Source organism: Nesoenas mayeri, assembly GCF_963082525.1.
Source record: "Nesoenas mayeri genome assembly, chromosome: 2".
Lineage (NCBI taxonomy): Eukaryota > Metazoa > Chordata > Aves > Columbiformes > Columbidae > Nesoenas > Nesoenas mayeri.
In genome coordinates this window covers 60,063,593-60,087,979 of record NC_137543.1, presented here as the reverse complement: position 1 = coordinate 60,087,979, position 24,387 = coordinate 60,063,593, and the positions used below count along the sequence as shown (strand labels likewise).

At 37.7% G+C, this 24,387-nt stretch overlaps 1 protein-coding gene across 1 annotated transcript; it reads left to right on the top strand.

Annotated features, from left to right (window-relative positions):
• Nucleotides 1-281: 281 nt before the first annotated feature.
• On the top strand, nucleotides 282-23,495 carry CD226 (CD226 molecule; the record flags this gene model as incomplete). Its single annotated transcript, XM_080364148.1, is given in 4 exon segments — nucleotides 282-428; nucleotides 1,276-1,502; nucleotides 1,504-1,568; nucleotides 23,422-23,495. Coding segments are annotated over 4 exon segments (513 nt in total).
• Nucleotides 23,496-24,387: the final 892 nt, after the last annotated feature.

Sequence of the window (24,387 nt, the reverse complement as noted above, 5' to 3'; positions counted from 1 at the left end):
TTAGTAATGAAAACTTTACTCTGAGGTGGATTTTGATAGGAATTTAGTCTCTTTGTGATGTAACTGCACCAAGGCCTGAAACTTGGTGTTTCTTAGAATGTGAAAGTGAAAAACACATGGTGCTTTTTATATATCAAAAGCAAAAATATCCTGTGAGAAGGGCACATGATGTGCAGAAATTGAGTAACACAAGAAGGGCTTCTTCAAGTATATCAGCAGCAAAAGGAAGGTCAGGGAAAATGTAGGTCCGCTGCTGGATGAGGAGGTTGCCCTAATGATGGATGGATGATACAGAGAAGGCAGAGTTGCTGAATGCCTTCTTCACTTCGGTCTCTACTGTTAAAATCGGCCCTCAGGTATCCCAGACCCTAGAGATAAAAGAGAAAGTCGGGCAAAAGGAAGATTTTCCCTTGGTTGAAGAAGATCAGGTAAGAAGATCAGGTAGATCAGATCCTTTACACAAACTGGACATCCACAAATCCTTGGGCCCTGATGGGGTGCACCCACAAGTGCAGAGAGAGTTGGTGGATGTTATTGCAAAATGCCTCTCCATCGTCTTTGAAAGGTCTTGGAGAACAAGAGAGGTGCCTGAGGACTGGAAGAAAGCCAGTGTCACTCCAATCTTCAAAAAGGGTAAGAAGAACAACCCAGGAAACTACAGTCCAGTCAGCCTCACCTCCATCCCTGGAAAGGTGATGAAACAGCTCATTCTGGATGTCATCTCCAAGCCTGTGGAAGAAAGTAAGGTTATCAGGAGTAGTCAGCATGGGTTCACCAAAGGGAAATCATGTTTGCCCAAACTGATATGATGGTGTGACTGGATGGGTAGATAAGGGAAGAGCAGCCGACGTTGTCTACCTTGACTTCAGCAAGGCTTTTGACACCATCTCTCACTACATCCTCAAGAAGTGCAGTCTGGATGAATGCACCGTGAGACGGATCATGAACTGGCTGGATGGCAGAGCTTAGAGGGTTGTGATCAACAGTGCAAAGCCTGGTTGAAGGCCTGTAGTTAGTGGGGTTCCCTCAGGGGTCAGTGTTAGGTCCAGTTCTGTTCAGTGTGTTCATCAATGACCTGAATGAAGAGACTGAGTACACCCTCAGCAAATTTGCTGATGACACCAAACTGGGAGGAATGGCTAACACAGCAGAAGGCTGTGCTGCCATTCAGCAAGACCTGGACAGGCTGGAGAACTGGACAGGGAAGAACCTAATGAAGTTCAACAAGGGCAAGTGTATGGTCCTGCACCTGCGGAGGAATAATCCAAACACCAGTACAGGTTAGGCACAGACCTTCTGGAAAGCAGCACTGCAGAGAAGGACTTGATAATCCAGGCATCCTGGATGAAACTTAATGCAACTGATAAAGAAAATATAGTTGTCTTGCATCCAGTTTGTGGCATACCTATTGAAGACAAATATAGTGGAAGAATATATTTTGAAAAAGCTTCAGTGGAAGACAAGCCTTTATCCTTCATCAAGATCACTTTGGAGAATGTTGGTCTTCTGTTCCATTGTAATTTACCCAGATGGATTTTGGGAAAAGGTGATAGAAATTATTCAGCCAGGTAAGCAAATCCCTCATTGTTTCTTAAATTTCTGATATACACAAAACAGAAATCCATGCCAATTTAGGGAGTGTCCAGAATTGTTATTTTTATTTTCAATTATATAACGTGCAGAAATGGGATAATTTAGAGAAAAGAACTAGCTTGACAGAAAATAATTATATTTCTTTCATAAAAGGTTATTATAAGAGAAGCAGAAAGTAAGGACAGGAACTGAGGAAATGGACAGATGTCACATCAGCAATGTGTCACATTGCAGACTTCAGGTACTAATGGTCATTGCAATGGTAATATTTCCATTAGGCTAAGGTTCTCACTGCACAACAAGCTATAGGATCTCTTTTAGTGGATGGAATTGCTACTACCCATGAAATTACATGGATGAACCTTGTAACTACCCATGGAATATATCATACTTATATTGTTATGTTATATGGTGAGGGCATTCCTGGTCTGAAACTAGTATTTTATTTTATTTTTTTTTTTCTAGAAGCTCTTCTGTTCTTGCTTTTTTTTCAGGAACAAAACAACTATTCAGGAATAGTGTGGCAACAAAAGGGGAGGAAGGAGGGAAGTTTCAGTGAAGAAAAAAAGACCTTTTCTTTAAAAGGAGACTTTTTTAAAGAGGAAAAAGGGAAGAAGGAAAGAAAAAAGATCTAGCTATGCCTATGTACTTTCTGTACAGCAGTTCATATAATTTCCAAAGGCTCTGTTATGATCTGGCCACTCACCCAACTTGGTTTCCTTTCCAGCTGTATGAATATGAGAAGCAAACCCTTTTCTAGTATTTTTCCATGAATGCCTATTCAGCATTGGTCAACCGACAACTCTGGTGCAAATTGCCAAGCTTCTCTAACAGAAGTCCTTAGAAGATAATTATGTACACTTGCCAGACTAGCCTGCAGAACATACCTAGTTTTGGTTACCGGTTTGTTGATTTGATTTTGTGAAGGTGGAAATAACTTGTTCATCTTACCCATCCTCCAAAGCAAAACTAGACTTCATTCAATATTTTATTGTATTTCACAGCTAGGAAAGAATAGGTTGAAAGGAAAATTTAGTTCATAGCATTTGAAAGACCAGAAGATAAAAATAACAGTTCTTTTCCTAGCCTGATCTTTCTGACTCTTCATTTCAACCTTATTTTCTCTACACTTCTGTAATTTCAGTGTTACAATGAAGCAGCTGACCTGACTCTTGTCTGAGATAGCTAAACTTCAAGAGCTCCTTCACAAAGTTCCTGACTTCACCACTGGAGGTTTTGTGAAACTTGATTTTAGCCAGCACATTTGTTGGTGGCACTGATGAAACAGGAATCCCAGTCTGTGGTCCTGTGCCTGCTAGCTTTTATTAGTAAACATTGCTGCTCTTCAATGCAGAAATTAAGCCAAACACAAGTTTTTTCCCTGACTTTGAAAAAAATAATTCTGTCTCCCTCAGACTCTTTATCTAGATAAGATAGTTTGGATCTGAAATTCTCTTCCTTATTGTGGCACATTGGCACAATATCAATGAAATTGTAGGCATTAGAAACACACTTTTTGGCTGCATTCAAATAAGCCAAGGTCTGGAAATCCAGGTTGCTGTTTGCAAAAAGGAACAGGCAAACTAGATCTCTCACATGTATTTGTCCAACCTGAGTTCTGGCAGTGCTGAGCCCTTATACACAGGGAAATAATTTTCTCTGAAATCCCAAAAGTTAGATGCACTAGAGATCTGCAATGTCATATAGTCCTTTTTCTGGCCAAGGCAATACTGATCTCTGCTATTTGTTCTGTAATGTCCTAGCTAGGGTTAATCTGAAATGATGTAAGAAATAAGGCATTTAGTGTCCTGTGGGATGTTAATCTTCAGTCCAATACAGTTATTTGGCAAGCCACTTAAAAATTTCAGCACACTGTAAAACAAACAAAAAGTGAATTAGTTATCAGAGACATATGGTTTTTTTAAACAACGTTGTGGGATTCAGTATTCTCAATAGGTAAGATTTCTTTCTTTGTTTGGGCAAGTTGAACACAAACCTAAACCCACAGCAAACCCCCCCCCATTTTTCAAGTATATAAATTTAATCCTACTAAAGAGAGACATAATAATGTTGAATAGAAATTAATCCTTTTTCATGTAAAGAATCAAGTATTCTGAGAACAGGAACAGTCAATCCTGTTCTGCTCCCAATAGGTATGTATAAACATGATGTTTATATACACTGATCTGAACAGAATTAAGTGTTATACCAGTGAAGATAAAATATTACTACTTCAATCTGCACTGCAAATCAAATATGTTATTAAAGCCAGAGTTTAGGGAAGGTAGTTATGTAGTAAATATAGTAGGACTGTTATCAGTCAGGCTTTATCTTTCTTTACCAGCACCTTCATCAGCACTAAATGTTTTAATCTCTCTGGATGACATCTTTGATTAAATCAACAATAAACTTCAAATTCACTTCCATGCAGCCAGTATTTTAGCTTGCTGCTGACACTAGATATATAATTTTTCTTCTTTGTCTTCCAACATGTAAAATTACACTGATGTTCATCTTTGAAGTTTTTTATTCTGCACCAGGGAAAGAGTGTTGAGAAAGCTGAATGTTAGTCTCATGATTTCGCTGGACATGGATCTTTTTTGATAGGATTAATACACACAAATGGCTGAGGTCCTGGAATATGAAATGTTTTCAGGGAATCTGATGTACTGTAGTATGAAGAAATCTGGGCCACAAATATTATCTTACAGGTAATTAAAACTTTTTTCAATTCCATTGTTTTATTTAGCTGGGATTTATAATGTATTGATTCTCAATAGACATTACTTTTCTAAAAGCATTAATTTATCTGCACTACACCAGATAAATAAAATAAACAACTCACTGCAAAATCCATTTCTTCCAGTCCACAGAAAGATATTTGCCAGGTGGGTGAATCTGTTCCTTCTTATTTCCTGTAGCATGAACACATATATCCAATGTTTTTTCAGAACTGAATTCAAGTGATTTTTTTTTCCCTTAATATCCCTACATTTTATGAGTCATAATCACTCCTGCTCTAAGGAGACAAACTTATACTTTCAGAGAAAGCTCTTTGTACAGTTTTTGATAAGCTATAAAGATTATGTAGGAATAGTCAGTAGCTGTATTTCACCTTTCTTAATGTACAGTTTAAGGATGATCTGTAATTTCTTATATACAGTGCTCTGACATTTATGTCTGAAGACTGATTTTGAGTACAGTATAAAATGTGCGATGCAGACAGTGAAGTCACTACTAGCAGAAGATTTCCATTCATATCTGTACATCAGGATCTACAAATCTGAAGTTTATTTGTATCTTGTTCCCAACATGACAAAATACATTCATGATAATGTACATTCAAAATGTCTTCCAGGTTCAATACTTTGTTGAACTTAATGGGTTTAATTCAGACTTCCTATATAGACACTATTTAAAACATTTTTCCTTTTGTACTCTATAATCTGTGATGTTTGTTGAAGATACATGATATCCCATTACTTCGGTTATAGATTTGTATTGTCATTGCCCATAATAATATTACTCTTTTCTGTATTGCCTTTATGAAAATATGTCTTTCTCACTTACAGTGCAGTGCAATACTTTTCATATTATCAAATCACTGTATTGATGCATCTTTTTCTGCCTTGAGAAGTACTGATAAGTACATCTGGCTCATTGTGCTTCACACATTCTCCCAAGCCACGTGACCTTATTAATAGCCCTCTAGGCACCATTGCTTCGAAATGTAGCAAACCCTGAACTAAAGGTATTTATGTTTCCACTTAAATGTATACTTGGAATACTAATTATTTTAAATTTAAGAGAATCAGAGATGATTGAATTGTTACACATTAGGTAGAAAGTCTTTCAAAATTCTTCATCAGTGAAAGAATTGTGTGATCTATGAACTGTTTAAATGAAGCCTGGCCTTTATGGTAGGGCACTGTTGTATGTTTATTTACATTAAGAGCAAGTGTAGTTAAAATTACCTGGAATATTTCTGTCCTGTGTTTGTTTATTTGCCTTACAAAACTGTTGAATTCTAACATAAATTTCTTTACATTTTACTATTTATTTTTATTTTCTCAGGATTTTTTTTTTCAATTAGGTGATAAAATAGTACTAGTCTGACTTAAAAATGTCCATGCTATGCTCTAAATAGAATAGGAATTATCATGTTGATGTTCACAGTTACTTTTATATCTTATAATGAGAATTATGCACTGTTGCATAATTGGTTGGTTGGGGTTTTCTTTGTTATATGAAGGTTGGTGGTTTTGTTTTTTTTTTTTTTTAATACATGAGTAAATTTGTGTTTCTGTCAATCAATGACAATGGACCATTTGCTCAGGGAATATGTTTTTCTAGCAACTCTGAATAAGAATGGAAGTTCATTAATAGAGTATTTAAATACCTGATGTACCATGAAGCACTCCCATATTTTAAATAGAGTTATCAACCTCTTCTATGATAGCAGAGACAGAATTTTTCTATTCTTAGCTAGTGCGATGATATCCATGCCACTCAGCACTTACTTCTATATTAATGTTCTTCTGCCTGCCAACAGCAGCACGCTACAGAGATTTTTTTTCCAAGTCCCTATTCACCTGAAATAGCTTGCTTTCTATTTATCTCTGTCTCAATTTAGAAAGTGATTCATGAGTCTACAGTGAAAAATTATGGGCCCTTTAAAGCACGTGGAAGCAAGAACTAATCCTGAGGGATCTTAATTCTTCGACTGTTAGACTCAGAACTCCCCAGAGCAAGAACTGTCCTTGTATCTTATACAGTGTCAACCGCATTGTCAGCACCTAATTAGAAAGCAGGAGGATGGAGGCAAGTGAAGCTGCCTTTTTCACACCTCTACTGTGATTATTGACCTGTTAAATGCTGCTTTTCTTCCTTTTTATCTTCTGTGATGAACTAAGGATTGGATGCCCCCTCAGTATAGAAGGCTAGGGGGAAAAATAATAAACCAACCCTGTTGGGAGCAGAACAGATATCTCCTCTTCCTTTCTGAATGAAAAGCCTAGATCAAAAGCAATTGTAGAATTGTGAAAAACTCAGACTGGAAGAGACAGTCCAAGTTCGTCTCATCCATCTCTATGTTCTGAGACACTTAACCAGCCCTACAAGGGGATATTTTCCCATTATATAAAACCTAGATATCTCTTATTTAATACTGAATTTATTCACTGTAGTCCTTCCTTTGAAAAAAGAGGAAGGCTCTCGTGTTACCAGCCTTCAATCATCTCTCTGTACTAAACAAACACAGCACTTTTAGCTTATTTTCTTAGTTCTTGATTCTAAATATCACCATTCTTTTTCTCATCAGAATTTTCTGCAGTTTGTGAGTAATCACAGTAAAATAAGTTACTTTGAACAAGATACTGTGGTCCATTACGGTCTTACCATTGCTAAATGAAGCAGAATAATTCCTCCTTTATCTTGTATAGGACTCTGTTGACGTACCTGAGAAAATTTGTCTTTTGGAAACAGAAAATGTGATGATAACATTTTCAGTTCTATTTGGCTAGCAATCAGTTAGAGCATCCAGATCCTTTTATTGAACACTGGGGATTTTTTTTCTTCTTTTTTTTTTTTTTTTCTTCCCCTCTTCTTTTTACTCCTTACCATTCAGTTAGTTACTAATAATAATGATGCCATTATGTATTCTTGGTTACTTTGTTTGCATCAGAATATGCTATGTTAAGGAAAAAAATGTAACATTCAGTACCCATGAGGACTGCTGTGTTTTTACCAAAGTAAGATGAAATTAGCATGGTTGTTTTATGTGCTCCCTGTGAGCATTGTTTTGATGAACATAGCATGTCAGCTGGATGCTATAGCTATTAACTGACATGCTGTTGTATAATAATTTGTGGATTCTTATCATCTGTTCATTTGCTGACCCAACCTGCTGTCTGGGGAGGTTTGCTGTTTGCCAGGGTAGACTCTAGGATGCTGCAGGTTTGCATACTCCTCAAACTCCTAACAAATGAGGGCACAAAGGTGACCATCTTAAGTGTGTCTACACAAATAATGAAATGCTGAGAGAACATATTGTGAGGAAGCTCTCATACTTTTTCTGGGAAGTCAGCAAAGCTGGATGACCATATGAAGTTCCTGTACACCAGTGAGCACAGCATGGGCAACAAGGAATTAGAGCTCTGGGTGCAGTTGCAGGGCTATGATTTCATTGAGATCACAGAGACATGGTGGGATGGCTTACATGGCTGGAGTGCTGCAATGGCTCTTTAGGAAGGACATACCCAGATGGTAGGGAATGAGAGTTACCCTTTATGTGGAACAGCAGTGAGAATGTGGGAAGTTCTGCCTAGTAACATATGATGAGCCAGCTGAGATCTCATGGTTCAGGATTAGTAGGCAGACCGACATAGATGATGTTTGTGGGGGGTGACTGATCATAGTGATCATGCCTGATGAGATGAAGCCTTCATCAGACAACTGGAAGAAGCTTCACATTCTGTCATCCTTATGGGAGAGTTCAACCACCAGGTATTTGTGGAAGAGCAACACGGCAGGGAATAATCAATTTGGGAGCTTTCTAGACTTCATTGATGAGAAATTCCTCACTCAAGTGGTTAAGTAGATAAAGAGGGGAGGCAGTCTGCTCAGCCTCAGGCTTACAGGGAGGGAAGAACTTGTTGGGATTATGAAGATCAGGGGCAACCTTGGCTGCCTAGTAGAATTCATGATCCCAACAAAAGGGGATAAAAGCAAAAAATCAGTATCACAGCCATGAGCTTAAAAGGAGCAGAATTTGTCTCATTCAGCGATCTGCTTGGAAGAAACCCAAGGGTGATTTTCAAGGAAAACCTCCCCCTCAAGACAAGCAGGAAATCAAGCAAAAATGTCAGAAGCCTGCATGGATGAAAAAGAAGTTCCTAACTAAATTCAAACATAAAAAGGAAGCATAAACAAGATGGAAGCAGGGAAGGAATCTTGAAACACTGTCCAGCATAAATGGGCAAGGAAAGCCAAAACGGACCTGGAATTTAATCTAGCGGGCTAAAAGATTCACACACCCCCTCCCCTGCCTCTCTAAGCCAAAAATATTTCATCTTCTCAGCTACTATTCCTTAATGCAATGCCACTGCAGCAACCACTGTGAAATTCAACTTAACTAAAATATGGCGTTATCTCTAGTGTCAACCACAGCTGCTGTGGCAGCCAGTCATTAAATCCAAATCCAAGAGTTTTATAACTCTGAGTTTTGTTTCTCGAAGTGTAAATGTGATGGATGACATTTTGAGATAATGGAATCTGGAAATCAATACAGGATGCAATTGTGGGGGAAATGGGAAGTGCACAGTGACAGCTTTAAAATATTCAAAATTAAGGAGATAGTACGGACCAGCACAGACTGAACAATTTTTTATTTGGGGAAATACATGTCAGGTTATGGAATGAACAGAAGCAAGTGAAAAGCAGACGGTAAAAAGAATTACAGATTCAGAAAGTAAAAGTTCCAAATGCTCGAAAGGAAATGACTGAGAGTGATTAATATTACTATGTTCTGAAAGTTTTCCATTTGCAGAACCTCTTTCTGCTGCTTATATTTGTAATGATGAACTTTTCCTTCAACTGGTCTTTCAGGAATGTAATTTATAACTTAATAAGTACAAAAAAGAAATGGAAAGGAAACACTCGGTAAAAAATACTGCTGATATATTGAATTATTTCATTTTCTTACCTGGTACCAAGCTGCATAACAAGCTTATTATTAAATAAACTGTATTTTTTCTTCTTCTCCAATATATTTTCAATCCATAAAACAATCAATTAAAAGCAATAACTAGAATCTGAGATGCAGGGCAGCAATTCCCCACAGTACATCCTCACGCTGCACTTCTGGGCATTGCAATGCTTCTGGGGCTTGACAGCACTGGGATCTGTTACCTGGCACCCTTGGCTTTCCTTCCTGAGGAACATTGGTTCAAATAGTTGTCATTAGGAGCCAGTTTGATTTTTCACACCCTTTCTCTTCCCCTCTCCCCTGTCTTTTTTTCTTCTTTGTGGTTTAAAACAGGATGTCCTCTGCTCTAACTGAAGGCAAATGTTCAGGAGCCTCATGGAAGAGAGGAGCAGGTAGGTACAAATGCACACACAAGCATATGCACATGTGCTGCAACGTACAGTTTCCCAATATAGCATTTATCTTCTTCCACTGTGACACAATACGGATCATTAACAATAAGTGAAGGCTGAGCACAGAACACTGAGCTGCGTCACTGATTCTATCCACTCACTGAACTCCTATTGCTGGTATATTCCCTCTGTCCTGGAGTGATGAAGTTCCTGAAGATGATGAAAATTTGAAATTATGACCTCTTACATCTTCAAGACTCTCCTGCAGGTGAATCCTGGCATAGTAAATTATATACTTTTACCAGATGACTTTTTCACCAGCAACTACATTATCCTTTCTGGAAGTTCATGAATGTTTATGCCTGAAGAGATGATGATTTTCTCACTCTCATTAGCACTGAACTCTTTATTTCTCTCTCTTTTTGGTTTCTCCCTTTCCTTGCATTGTGGGTACCTAAAGTGCAGCTTAAAAGAGTAAAATAGTGACAGAGAGTAATGGAATACATGTAAACAAACTGAAATTGGCAGGTGAATTGCAACTGTTTGCTAAGTGTTTATAACATCATGCAGAATTAATAACTGGTACAGAAAGATGCTCCAGTTCTCACAATATAAATTGATATATATTTAAAGAGATGTTTTAAGGTTATAGGTGTATAAATACTTTCATTTTAACTTTTATGGTTGTAATAGTTGCTGTTAGGAAAATGCATTCTTTTCAAACACTATGTGACTGTTTTCTGAGTCTGACTATAGAACTGGTGTGGGTAGCTCATTGAAAATTAAGAACTTTACTGTTGCAACTTAGTTGATAGTTGTGCTCCCATATTTCCTTGTCTCATCCAAAAAAGGGCAAAAGCGATTCTTTAGAAACTTAAAAAAATTACGTGGCATGTGCTAATACTGTTGGAAGACAGTAGTTTAGGAGGTAAATATAATTCCATATTTAGCCTATTCAGGAAGGGTGAAATAATCACTCCTGAAGTATTTTATCATCTGAAAGTTGATTTTATTGGAGAAAAGAAGAGTCCTGGAGAAAGTTCATCTTCATAAAATTTTAAGCCTCCTTTCCATCTGCAATCTTTTTTTTTTTGTAATTTCTTATTATAAGCAGAGGAAGCTTGTGGAGCATGTGAAGTAAGTGAAGTAAGATCTGAGAATCTCTCTCTGCTGTAGAGTTAAGTTAGGTTTGCCATTTTGAAAAATCTACTGAGGTGATTGGTTGTTTCTGATGGAGAGCATCACTTCCTGAGGGTAACTGCTTGGAAAGCAGCTTTGTTACCATCAGTCTGAGCAGCATGAGTTTATGGTACCTGGGAGCACATGGAAAATGTCTGTGTGCTGGGGTGGCTGAGGGTGGGGTGTGAGTCCCTGTGTTTGTTGCCCAGCACTGTATGCACTTGCTTGCAGCAACTGATGTAACCCCCTTTGAATAAAAACACCTCTGGTAGTACTTAACCTCTGCTAAGCTTTAAGCCTTAACAGAGATGCAGAAGCACGCCAAACTAGAAGAGTGCTTCAATGCATTTTATTTTACTGGGATGAATTTTTCCTTTCTGAGGTTGCAGAACTGATGTTGAAGTAGGAATATTGTTTTCTTTGTATCTGTTTTTAAACCAGGAGTAATGCATGAGATTTATGTGTAGTTCAGAGTAAAATTCTGGAATTTTGTGTAAAATTATAAATCTGGAACTGCTGAAACTTGCAGTGAACAGTAATTCCATTGTCATAGATAATGATTTAAAAAATTAATAAACTAGCTGAAAACAATATCTGAGCAAATTTCCTCTGAAGAAACAAAACTAGCTAATCCTATCAGAGACTCCACAACCTCTCTGGTCAACCTGTTCCAGTGCTCTGAAAAAAACTTCTTTACTTTGAGGGTGCCAGAGCACTGGAACAGGCTGCCCAGAGAGGTTGTGGAGTCTCCTTCTCTGGAGACATTCAAAACCCACCTGGACACATTCCTGTGTGATCTGCTCTGGGTGAGCCTGTTTTAGCAGGTGGCTTGGACCAGATGACCTCCAGAGTTCCCTTCTAACCACAACCATTTTGTGATTCTGTGATTTGCCCCTGCTTAGTAAAGAAGTGCTCTGTTTTATATCCTCCCCACATCTCTTTTGGCAGGATGTTATATCATCATATTTTGCAGCTATGCATATTATTATCTTCTTTAGGTTTGTTAGGCATTTAAAGGAGAAAAAAAATGTAAGCTTCCTTTGCATCTACCATGAGTGCTCTCACCTCCTCCTGCTTTCTGTCCAGGAGGCAAAGTGATGTGGCCACGGCAGGGGCAGAGCAGGCAGGGATGGCAGTGGCTGGAATGAGCACTGGGCAGGAGGAGTCTATTTTTATCAAATGTAATGATAAATATTTTTAGCATTTCTGAAAGTTTAACACATGGTATGTCACCTTGAGATGTGTGTGTGGGGCGGTGAAGGTGTGTGGGAGTGCTTTTTTCCCATTGAAGTATTTCTTAGAGCGGGAGGTACTCATCCCACGCGTAGCAGGCTGAAAGCAAAGGAACTGTTCAGAAAGGTGCTAAATAAAGAAAGTGGTTGAACAGTGGAGAGGGAGGATGAAAGAACTATGCTGATGCTAGTGTCAAAATAAAACGGGACAACTACTTGAAACAAAAGCCTGGAACACTTTAGTGTACTTGGAAGATTTAATTTGAACTACATAGGCCTGATTCTCCACTGCTTGTGCCTTACATAATCATTTAAATGTGCAAGGTATCACATTATAAGAAGGGGTGTGATTTACATCTTTCATCAAGAGTGAAAATACCTGAATGTTGCAGCATACTGTTAAGTAAAATACACATCCAACGCAAAAAAAAAAACAAAAACATGAAATGTGTCATGATGTCTGTGTTTGAAAACGGTTATGATAGAATGTACAGCAGCCAAGAATCTCAAAACTGTTTTAATTTTAATTTAGCTGTTTGTCCACAGTTCCCACTATTAACATATTATTTATTATTTGTATACCGGCAAATTATCACATATATCAAGATTTATACCTGGAAATTCTTCACTGAAGTTGCAAGACAACCTTAGTTTTTCAATGCACCTATTACAGTATACTACACTGTGTGGCAGTATTAATACCATTGAAAAGCCGGAGATGTATTGTTTGGCAAATACAACACATAAACTATAATATAGAATACATTTTCATGATTTTCATGGAAAATGTTTTACCCACTTTTTCACAGTTCACAGTATGTGCAACGTACTTTTTTCTATTAATAGTAAATGTACAACATGGTGGCAGGGTAGGAGGCTGGTTGTTATTCAGTCTTGATTGGCTGCTCTTTGGGTGATGTGGGAATCCTCTGGAAGGTGAGAAATAGCATAATCATACACATAATTTCCCTAATAAGCATGTTTAGATAGGAGAAACACCTGGAGTTCAGAGTGGCATTGGCATGAAATGAATTAGACAGCAAGAATGGACCCAAGAGCAGATGGGGAGACTTCAGGGCTCCTAAGGAGAACATGGGTAGTGGTAGGGCCTTCTCATAACAGAAGAAATCAGACTGCACAACGACAAGTCTACTCAGGGAAGAATATGTGGTTTATTGTAAAGTGGGCAGTTGCTGGAAATTAGTGTTCTGAAAACTGGAATAGGAGGAAACAATCTGATCTCTAAGAATATGATGTGCAACAGAGAGAATTGATTTCAATCACCTTTTGACTTACCCCTCTTCCCTAGCAAATCTGAATCTGAATCTGCAGATGTGAATCTGGTCAGTATAAAAAAATTACCTGTTATGATGTAGTTATTTTTGAGGGACTGCACTTCACGGTACTTATTTTGCAAGTATAGAGTCTCATTATATCAGTCATATAGTCTAATTTGAATATACTTAGACTTTCATGAGTAAAATCTTGCTGGAATTAGCATGATATCTTAAATGATTACCCAGCCTTGGCAGTCAACTTCAGTGATAGAAATTTAGCTGTCTTTGGCAAGCTGTCCAAAGAGTTAATTAGCTTAGCTGTGTTGTACCTTCTGTTTAGTTGAGTGAATTTATCTCTCTTCTGTCCTTGTCTGTCATTAATTTTCTGTCTCCTTCATTACAATCTACACGGGTCTTCAAGTTCTTCGTTATTTTTTTTTTTTAGGTAAACTCATTAGATACAGTTCCTTTTTTTATTTTTATTTATTTATTTTTTTTTTTCCTCCAACATTCTGATGTTTTAATCATATTTCTGGTCTGCAAAGGCAGAAGGAATGTTATTTTTCTGTACTTTGTTCCACTGATAAAAAATAGTAGGCTAGGCTTTTTTATTCACCATTTCATAGAGACTGCAGTAGTCTTGAATGTCACAGACTTCCAAAATGAATTCCCTTTACAGTCAACATGAATGGAATCACTTATTCCTAGTTTTAGTGTAGTATACTTGCCAACATGAAAACCTAGTATTCCTTGTACCTAGCTTAAGAAGTGAGCGAGGCCCCTCTGTACTGAAGATTTCTCTGGTACCTACAATTTTGATAACTCTGGCACTACCAGCATCCAAAGCAACAGTTTACCAGCATTTTTTGATTAAAATTTTATATCAAGGAGGATCTAAATCTGGCTCACTCCTACAGCTTATTCTGTCCCACCCAGAGTGCTACTGCAATCATTCCATCTCATGAATCCGGTTATAACTTCATTTTTAAACATTTTTTTATATATGCAATTTTGATTTTCTGCCTCTGCCTCTAGTTGTTGACAGAGATTGAGTTAAACACATTAAAAATATATAATGGTGACATTTTTTTGACTTAAAGACATCTAATAAAAAAATAATCTCATTGAAGAGCTTGAAAGGTCAGTCCTTTTAGACTGTAAGAAATGCAGCCTGATCATTATCTTCTTCAATATTGAAGTCTTCAAAGGATGACAGTGCTAGTCCTAGCTTTTGAACCATAGGCATTACAAAGTTGACTTTAGAAACCAAATGGTTATTGAATGCTCTGAATATGAGAAACATTGACAATCTTTCTATTGAAGATTTGTTTTTCTTAATTTGAAAACAGTGAATTCTAATACTAAAAATGATAACTCAGAGCAGGACGATTTCAGTCAAAATTATTTAAGGTTTATATGTAGTGGAAGTCTTGAATTTGTCTGGAAGTCTCAAATTTGTCTGGAAGTCTCCTTTCATACCACAGCCTGACTATCACACAGTTTTTCCCCAAAGAGAATATATCACCGGATAAGAATATTTTATTCAAGTGGTGAGGTTTATGAATGGGAGAATTGTAGTTCATAGGACAGAACAGCTCTTAACATAATTTATTAATGTATGTCCTGAGGGTCACATCAAACCACTGTCTTATTATAATTAGTGTGAAGGCAGAACAAGAATATCACAAATTTAATTAGACTGGCCCCATAATTTATGTTGTCGAGTATTTGCTGAAACAGTTAATAAAACATTCATGTACTCAAAATACATAGAAATAGCCTTTTTACAATGTCATCACAGCCTCACAGTTCCATAAAGACTGTTTTGTCTAAATTTGCAAAAAAATACAGGTACTAGGACAAAAATTCCTCTCACCTCTGACAGTTTTAAATATTCAAATTTCAAAATGTTGACTGTATTAATATAATTAGGCATATCCAAATTGTAGAGCAATAGGAATATTTTCTGTTTACTCCAAGTGCTGTGATTCTCATGTCAAATCAAAAGCATATGAGTTACAAAAGCTACAATAACTTTACGAATTAGCAGGCCTACCTACACAAACTATTTCTTCTCCAAAAAAGTGTTTGGTTTTCACACTGCTTTTGCTCTTGAAAGAAATCCTATTCATAATTTTTAGTTCTAACAATGCTAGCATAGTTATGCCTGCTTATTGGAGAAAAAAGGTATGAAACAATTGAAGAAGCTGAACAGTATGATTCAGAAAAAAACAATTGTTCCCCTTTTCATCCCTCACTCTGTATTATGAAGTGCATTTTGTTGAATTTTCATTAATTCCAAAGGAAGTGAAGTGTCAAGGATTTCCAATTATTTCTCTTTAACATTTAGAACCGTTTCATAACACATAATTCATATTTTCAGTGAGAGATGGAGAAACACTAAGGGGAAAGGAGTGACAGGCCAGGCATCAGCTCCCACTGCACCCTGTGGCATAGACAGTGAAGGCTCTCATGAAGTCACAAGCTATTTACCCTGTCGTGATGCAAGAACTGTGGCTTGGATAAACTAAGAGGTGATAGAAAGCTGCTATTTTTTTTTTCTGCATGTGCTACTGGTTCAGTTACTGCATTTTCTTTGACTTAACATTACAGCTAAGCCACACTCTAGATTGGATTTTCTACTAAACTTTTCCAATGTTTTTAGTCTGTTGGTGTGACTCCACATGGGTGCTGCAAATCTTATCACCTTGCCCGGTTCCAAACATGTTTTGAAATATTGAGTCTAGGAGCTGGGAGAATAGCTGCATTGTAACCAGTAACAGGGAAAACTCAGTTTATGTTGAGTGAAAGAGGAAAGAAGAATTTTATTATTATTATTTTTTTTTTTTCTTTAGAAGCTGTTGTTAAGAAGATGCCAAGAATTTTTAAAGAGGAGGGAGCTTGGGTGAAAGGAGGTAGAAATAAAAATGCAGGAGTGTTCCTTCTTGTCTAAAAGTGAATGTATTTTTGCAAGGAAAACCAGCATGGAATTCATGTGAAGAAAAAAGGGAGAGAGAAAAGAAAATATGTTTGAATGTTGGGAAAGGCTGCACTATTCTTTCTGTTGTGTCAGTAGAAGCTGGCATGATGCATTTAATGTTTTCAAACAACGGTGAAAATAAAACCATTCTACCCCACTAAATATTGTGATTGTTACTTTTCAGTAACAGAAATTTCCAAATGTGACTTCTGCAGATCTTTTTGATCTCAAAACCTGCAAGACAAAAAACAATGTGTATGTAAAGTAGTGTAGCTTTTGTTGGGCAACACTTGCAGAAACAGAGAGCTAAATGTTACATAGTTATAGAATGTGTTCAAGAGACTTTGTATTAATTTCTGATGTCTTCTTCACCATATTTACCCTTCTAAAAATTCAATTAATATGGAGACTGGTCACATCGCCAGATTCCACATCTGAACACATTTCTGATTTTTACTTACCATGCTTTTTTCTTTGATTAGATTTCATATTTTACCATGTTTTTGAAGGAAAGAAGCAGACTTAAAATCCATGCATTATTTTCATAGATGATTGGTAAAGAAGGGGAGATGTCATTTGAAAGAAGCGAGCTGTACAGTGAACTGAAAATTAAATGCTCACTCTATCTTGAAGGCCTAGCCATTTTTAGAATGATGTAGTAATCTTTTTATTACTTTAGCAGGAAATGGGATAGAAAGCTCCCTTAGACAAAGGAAAATAGAAACATTTTGTGTTGCTGTGTGCTGCCTCTAGATCTGAAAAACTGGTTGGTGGCTGTTTTTACATGTACCTTTAAGGGTCAGAAATACATCACAGCCCTTTCACCAGCTCTTCTGGATGTATCCAAGCAGCTTCACATCATTCTTAAACTGCGAGGCTCAGAACTGCAGACAGTACTCAAGGTAAGGTCGAACCAATGCTGAACAGAGCGGGATCATCACCTCTTTTTTCTGTCTGGTTACACTGGGTTTGATGCACCCCAAGATGCAGTTTGCCCTCCTGGCTGCCAGGGCACACACTGCTGACTCCTATGGAGCTGCTGCAGGCCAGCAACTCCAGGCCCCTTTCTTCAGAGCTGCTTTCCAGCCACCCCTTTCCCATTTTATACTTGTGCCTGGTGTTACTCCACCCTTGATGCAGAATTCGGCATTTGTTCCCTTTATCCACGAGGTGGGTGACCTTATTGTAGAAGGGTATCAAATTAGTTAGACAGGACTTTGTGAACCCATGTTGACTGTGCCTTTAAATTGACCTTTAAATGTCTTTCAACAGCACTCAGTATGATCTTTCTATAACAACACCTAACAACAGCACCCAAATGAAGAGCAGGGGACTACCTGTCCAGTCATTGAGGGTTATCATACAGTCCTTCTGAGATGGGAGGTGACAGCAGCACTTCTGTGCCGTACAAAACCAGACACAAAATAAGGCTGTAGTAGAAGTTGAGGAGAATCAGGGTAGGCATGTAATTGGCTTCCTTCTTCCTTCATGAATTCATCCAGCACAAATGCAAAGTATCAGTCCATGTCTCTGGGTCTCTTTTCAACAAAGCACCTTTCTCTGGACATGAATGCATTTCCTCTGATTTTCCACCTTTCATTTGTGAGCAAAACTATTTCAGTGATGTCTAGTTAGCACAGCATATGTGCCAGTCCAGCAAGGCATGTGTCGAGTTACATGAAGACCTATACAGTGCAGTTGAAATCTCTTGTTAGAACAAATAACTGTCTGGCCCATCAGTGCTTCCTCCTCAAAACTGAAGTCTGGGCACTGAAGGCTGAAAATCTTCACCTAAAGAAATGTCATAATCTTGCAAAGAAAATGCCAGGTCTAAAAAGATGGTGGAGAGGGGAACACATTGACTAATACTAGATAGAAATTGTACTGATGCTGAAAATACACTTAATAGCCTCCCGTCAGCACATCATCTTTGATGAGAACACAAAAACTCGAGACATATGACAAGCCTATGACATGTTTCTGCAAGGTCTCAAAAGTTGTGTTAAAGACAGTAATTACAAAAGGTTTTGTATAGTTAAAGAAAACAAATGCCTCAGGAAGGCTTTGCTCACTTCAAATGAGAAAAGGCAAAAGAGCTCTCAGTTGTTGTTGGTTCTAAAAAAAATCAAATTATTTTTCTCATCTGAAGTTGACTGACAGCAGATAATCTCAGCTCTCAAACTCATTAACTCAGAGATTATTATCTTAACTTGATAAAACTAAAGGGGAAACTTCAGGTGAAGAAAAATGAGGTCTGGAGTCCTTAGACTTCAGGGTGAGGATGCTGCTGGAGTCTGGAATTCTATCCAGATTCAGCCATTTGTGATGATAATTAAATATATGATTTTTAAAAGATTAGCTAAAATCTTAATTTCTTTGTTCCTTACAGGATGTTTTCTCCCTACTTCTGTGAGTACTCACTGGCACAGATAATGATTTTTTGTGGCCAGTAGCTAAACACTTAAAAAAAAAAAAAAAGACATTATAATTTTTCCTAAAGTTGGACATAGTTATATGCCATCCTGTCATTTTAGGTTCACAGCAGTTGAAAACATACTGCAAGTGGAGTGATTTTGTAAGCAGTTATAATACAAAAGACACCTGTTTTTGTTATCAGGCAGACTTCTCTATTGTGCCACATACATTCAACAGCATAAAGTTCTGAAAGAATTGTCTTTCTTTTTTCTCTCTAGTAAAATAGATTTGGAATTCAAGGATTGGAATTCAAGGATAAGACTCTTCTGTAATCAGTATTTTTTGTTATCCTTTCCAATTAGCACATTAATACTAAAGAGGTGTATCTGAACAAGTCTCAACTGGTATTCAGGATAGCCAGATAAGAAGCTATGAACCTTTTTGATCCAGGAGAGAAAAGCCATCTGGAGATGGCTCAGCAGCTACTTAGCTGGGATACTTAGTGATATTGATTGCTCTCCTTTGTCTATGAACTGGATATGTAACTTCCTTGTCTACCCAGAAGGAAAGCTCTGTGGTGCAGCTGTGGTTTCATCTTCGCATACTGTCATCCTCTGTACTGTGTGCAGAACATTAAAGAGGGACTAACCTAAACACAGTTTTGTCAGTCCATGTTCACCAATGAATTGCTATTTTTAACGTGAAATAGAAGAAACGAGTTTGTGGCCATAAGATATTACCATTATCTCTTGTAGTAAGTAACACAAGAGGCATTACTCCTTTTCCATCACAGGTCATCATCACTTTTTTGTACTTCCTATTTTTATTTTACTCCTACATGTTGAGAAAATGAAGAGCATACAGAAAATATTTCTTCCTCAGTAGGTAATTGGTCAACCACACCCAGTGCTTGCATCATCCAGACATTGCTGACACCTAGAGTCATAGGAGACTGCTAGAAGTTTGCAAGATCATCTGGTTAAGATTTGTCCTGTAGTATGTGATATTGCTAGCCACAAATACACTATGTGCTGAAATGTTTATTCCATACTATTTGTGTTTCTTGCTTTTTGTGCTATTAGTGTCAAGCTTGCAGAGCGTTAGTGCAGAGATACAACTGAGAAGCAGGAAGCAGGGCACTGAAGTGGGCTGCAAAAAGCTGACATGAAGTTCTGTAGTTTAACACACCTTTTTTTTTTTTTTTTAATGCTACTACTAACTAGGTTCAGATTTTATAAGAGAAAAATTCATAAGTGTTTTAAATGCATGACAACTGTACTGAGGACTTGTGTGGTGGACTTCCTGTGTGACTTTGAGTATATCAATTTGCCTCTTTCCTTCGTTTTTTTCACCTAAAAAATGAGACTATTACATTACTGCTCCACAAGTCTGAGCACCATAATAGTATATTGACTCATACCTTGAAGTCATCTTCTTGCCTTTCTCTACAGTTTAGTTATTACATGTTGCTCCTTAGTTTCATTTGAAGCTGTGACTCCATACTGAAGATGTCTATGCATTTTAATCAAAGCTACTATAAATGCAACTTTTCCTGCCTTAGCTGTAATTATCAAATCAATAATCTTTGTTTAGGCTAGAACAAATAGGGTGGGATTCCTAACATTCATCACAGAAGTATGTGCAATGAGAATGGGAGAAATATTTGTGGAAATATATATGTTAAAAACTGAACACATTTCCTTTTGAATTAGAGCAGAAAAGACCTGATACAACTGTGCAGTCCTGAATAGCAAACTTCTTGGGGACTGAGATGATCTTTCTAGTACTCTGAAACATATCTTGTTGCCTATGAAATTATTGCATGATTGTTAGGTATCACTTATGGGATGACCTTTACCAATGCCAGGAACGTTCACTTAAGTAGTCTGTGTGCTTTTATTAACCATATATCTAGTCACTTATGCATGCTGTTGGACTGCTTTCTCACCAGGAGAGGGAAGGAGATGGGAAAGGAAAGGCATCACTGTTTTTTGCATACCACTGCACTGAGTTCAGTTAGCTTTGGTCATCCCAGTCACAACTTTCATAGAAGATAGTTCAGCATAAGAAAGGAATTTTAGAAATGAGGAAATGGCATGAGGTCTGAATACTGAGCATGAGCTGTCATGGAATGTCTCTACATAACTATTAATTTTCAGCTTAGTTTGTCATAAAAAGTTCCTGCTGGTTTATATAAAATACTAATCATATTTATAATTGTATTTTAGCAACTTGGGAACACAAATGGTTTATTATCTACCTAACTGGAAGAATCTCTGCTCTTGTCTTACTGTTAGTTTTCCTACTGATCTTCTGAGTCACCACTGTTTATTGCAAAAAGTGAGTAAAAACCAAATTTGCTTGATATATTGAAGCAGGTTAGTGTGAAGGTGTTAACAGCTCATCTTAATATCCTCCTCAGAACCAATTAAAAAAAGGTGTGAAAACTGAATTTTCTTGCCAAAATTTTAAACTTGAAAAAACAAATAAGTTCTACAGACTATGGGAAAAGTGCCTTTAAAAAAAAAATCATTTTTTCAGATTGTCACAGAGGCACCCCGAGGTTAGTTTAAGGGACAACAGGGTCCAAAACAACTTTTATTAAACTGGTGAGAAATATGGTTTTAGCACTCCAAAAGTGACTTGAATACAGGTTCGGATATCAGTTGAGGAAAATTATTAAGGGGCAGCAACTAATACAACAGGATGTCCACAGTGTGCATGCACGTGGCTTCACCAAAAACAATACTGGAGCCAGCCCTGAGTCTGGGAAGAGTACACACTTGGCTGAACACGGTGTGGGATTATTTTAAAGGGATATATGTACTCGTATTGAGTGCGGAAAATGTACACTCGCAATCCTGCGAGGAGAGATACACGTGCAAATGTGCACGGAATATTACATGTGCTTATGTGGAAGCACGGGAGGAAAATACACTCGCAATTATATGAGGAAATAATTTATAGACATGCTCGTATTGAGCACGGAAAGTACGCATGCAAATGTGCACGGAAAGTAGATACACTCGCAATCCTGCGAGGGTTAATTTTACTCACACACGTGGCGGCAAGGCAAGCAGAGTCTCCATCCTGGGCGGGGGGTGGCTCGTGATGGCAGCAGCTCAGCTTGTAACTCCAAGAGATCGCGCGCCAGGGACAGAGCCTCGGCGAGAATCCTGTTTTTTTATAGCCTGATCAGATCTGACTGTAGGCATTCCAGGAGCTTCTCTGCACTCCCACACTGGCTGTAGGGTGCCCCTGAAGCTTCCAAACATCCCCCACACCGGCCGTGGGTGCCCAGCAGCTCCCTGGCACCTTGGCACTCCCTTCTTGTCTCTCTTAATGACCCTGGCCATGCGGCTCTGGGGCCAAACAAAAGAAGCTGTTAGCCTCAAGCAGCAGAGAGAGAGGGAAATGTGTCTATGCCTTCCAAATCGAAGGAAGGGAGGGGGAGAGAGGGGAGTTTGCATTCTGCCACACATATTAATAAAAACAAGTAGCTTACTCAGGTTCCTTAGTCAGCTAAACAGTTATAGTGCTATTAGCTGAAACTTCATACCAAGGGTGATTTGTCAGGAATAACATAAGGCTATGCGTAGGCTGTTTCTATCTTGTGCATAGAGAAGGACAGGTGACATCTCGAGGTTTTCTATGTCTTCTAGCTTTTTTGTCTTCTGATTTTATGTTCCAAATCTATTCACAGCTGAATCCAAAATAATAGTTTAAACCATTATCTAAATTTGCTGTATTCCATGCCAAATATATGCTAGTGGCCTGATCCAGAATCTTTGCTTCCAAAGAAAATAAATAGTGAGCAGAAAAAATACTTATTCCCCTACTACAATATATGAAGCTTCTGGGATTTGTTGGCAATATATATTGTATTTGCCCCTGTATCAGAACGCCTTTTTGTCTGTGCCCAGTCTTTTATGAAACACTGCTGATCTAATGCATGTTACAGTTTGCAAGTCACAGCAAAGACTACTTGGATTTTTATTGTATTTATTGGTTTCAGTGGGAAAACAAGCAGTATCAGCATTAAGACCTGTATGCTGGAATTAGATCTTTTGGACTATACTATGATGCAGGGTGCAGCCTCCACCACTGGGTTTCTGACTGAATGTGTGTCACCAGAAAGAAGAGGAAGAGAATCACATGGGCCTCATCAAAAGCTTTGTACTCTACTCAGACCCAGATGAGATCAGCTGGAGTTTACTCTTATCTTGTATTGCATAATTCTTAACATCATTCTCTTCTGTATTTCATCTTTGTATAATTTGAATCTTACAGTAAAATGTTAAACTATACATACAGAGAAAAATGAATATTTTAAAGTACAATTATCACTATTAATTTTTTTTTTAAATTAGTATTCTTTTATGTTTTACATCTACATTTAGAGAACCAATTGTATTCCATATTATTAACAAATCAGCTCTTTTGTTTTGTCAGCTTTTATACTATTTGTACCACTTGTAAAACTGAGGCAAAAAAATTGTATCCAGTAATACTGTTTGTCTTCTGTTTCAGCTTCACTATAATTTGCTGGGACAGCTGTTTCAGTGCTGCTTCTTTCTTTTTGTATTGTAACAATCAATGTTTTGGAGCTCTAAGTCTTCTCTTGTCTGCCTTAATAATCCTTTTCAAGGCTTGAAGTTTAGAAGTGGAAGGACAGGAGGCAGCTTAATTGCTTCTGCCTTGTCTCTTCATACCCTAAGTTGAGGTGTGAAGTTATGTTTTGTTCAGGGAAAGGACCCCATTCTCACAGTGAATGTGAGACTCTGACTTTCCACCTGTCTTCTCTCAGATGGCACTTCTGGATAATCCGACAGTGAGCTCCACTGTAGATATGCTCTTTGACCTCCTGCCATTTCAATTTCTCTCATTCTGACTCTTGGGTCACTGTTCATACCAGACGGAAGCTCTTCCAAGGACAGCCATAGGCTGGGTACTAGCCACTCACTTCAGAAACCATCTATCCTCCCATGCCAGTTAACCATCAAGTTGTCTTAACGACATGAGTCATGGCCGATATCTTTAGAGTAATTCATGTTTTAAGATTGACATAGGAGACTACTTCAGTACCTGAAGTGTCTGTGTGTGAGGGGAAGGGGGCATTCCACTGGTGCTTTACCAGGCACCTGACGTAGAATAGCATTGAAACATATTCCTAAGTGCAACTTCCTTTTTCATATAACTCGAACCTCAAATGTATTCATAGATAATGAGACAAAAATTATTTTGATTGGTGCTGAATGTTTCCTAATAATAAATCAGCTTATGAGGAAAATTCATATTTTTTCTCCTCTTTCAAAGTTGCAGCTGTTTTGAGAAAAGTCTCCTTTTTTTAGTCTCCTTTTTTTTTTTTTTTTTTTTTAAATGTTCTTTTAGCCTGCCAGCAGTTATGGAATATTTAATTTTAACAGGACATGGACCACAGAAAGAATAGAAGAATCATTATCTGAGGCAGACATAGGAGGTTTATGTCAACTGCAAAACTTTCTCACACAAACCATTAGCTTCCTCCTTAAGAATGAAGTAAGCAAAGCACAGGCCTTATATCTATATCTTAGACTTTATTTTCTTTGCATAGAAAGTCAGACTGCCTGTGATG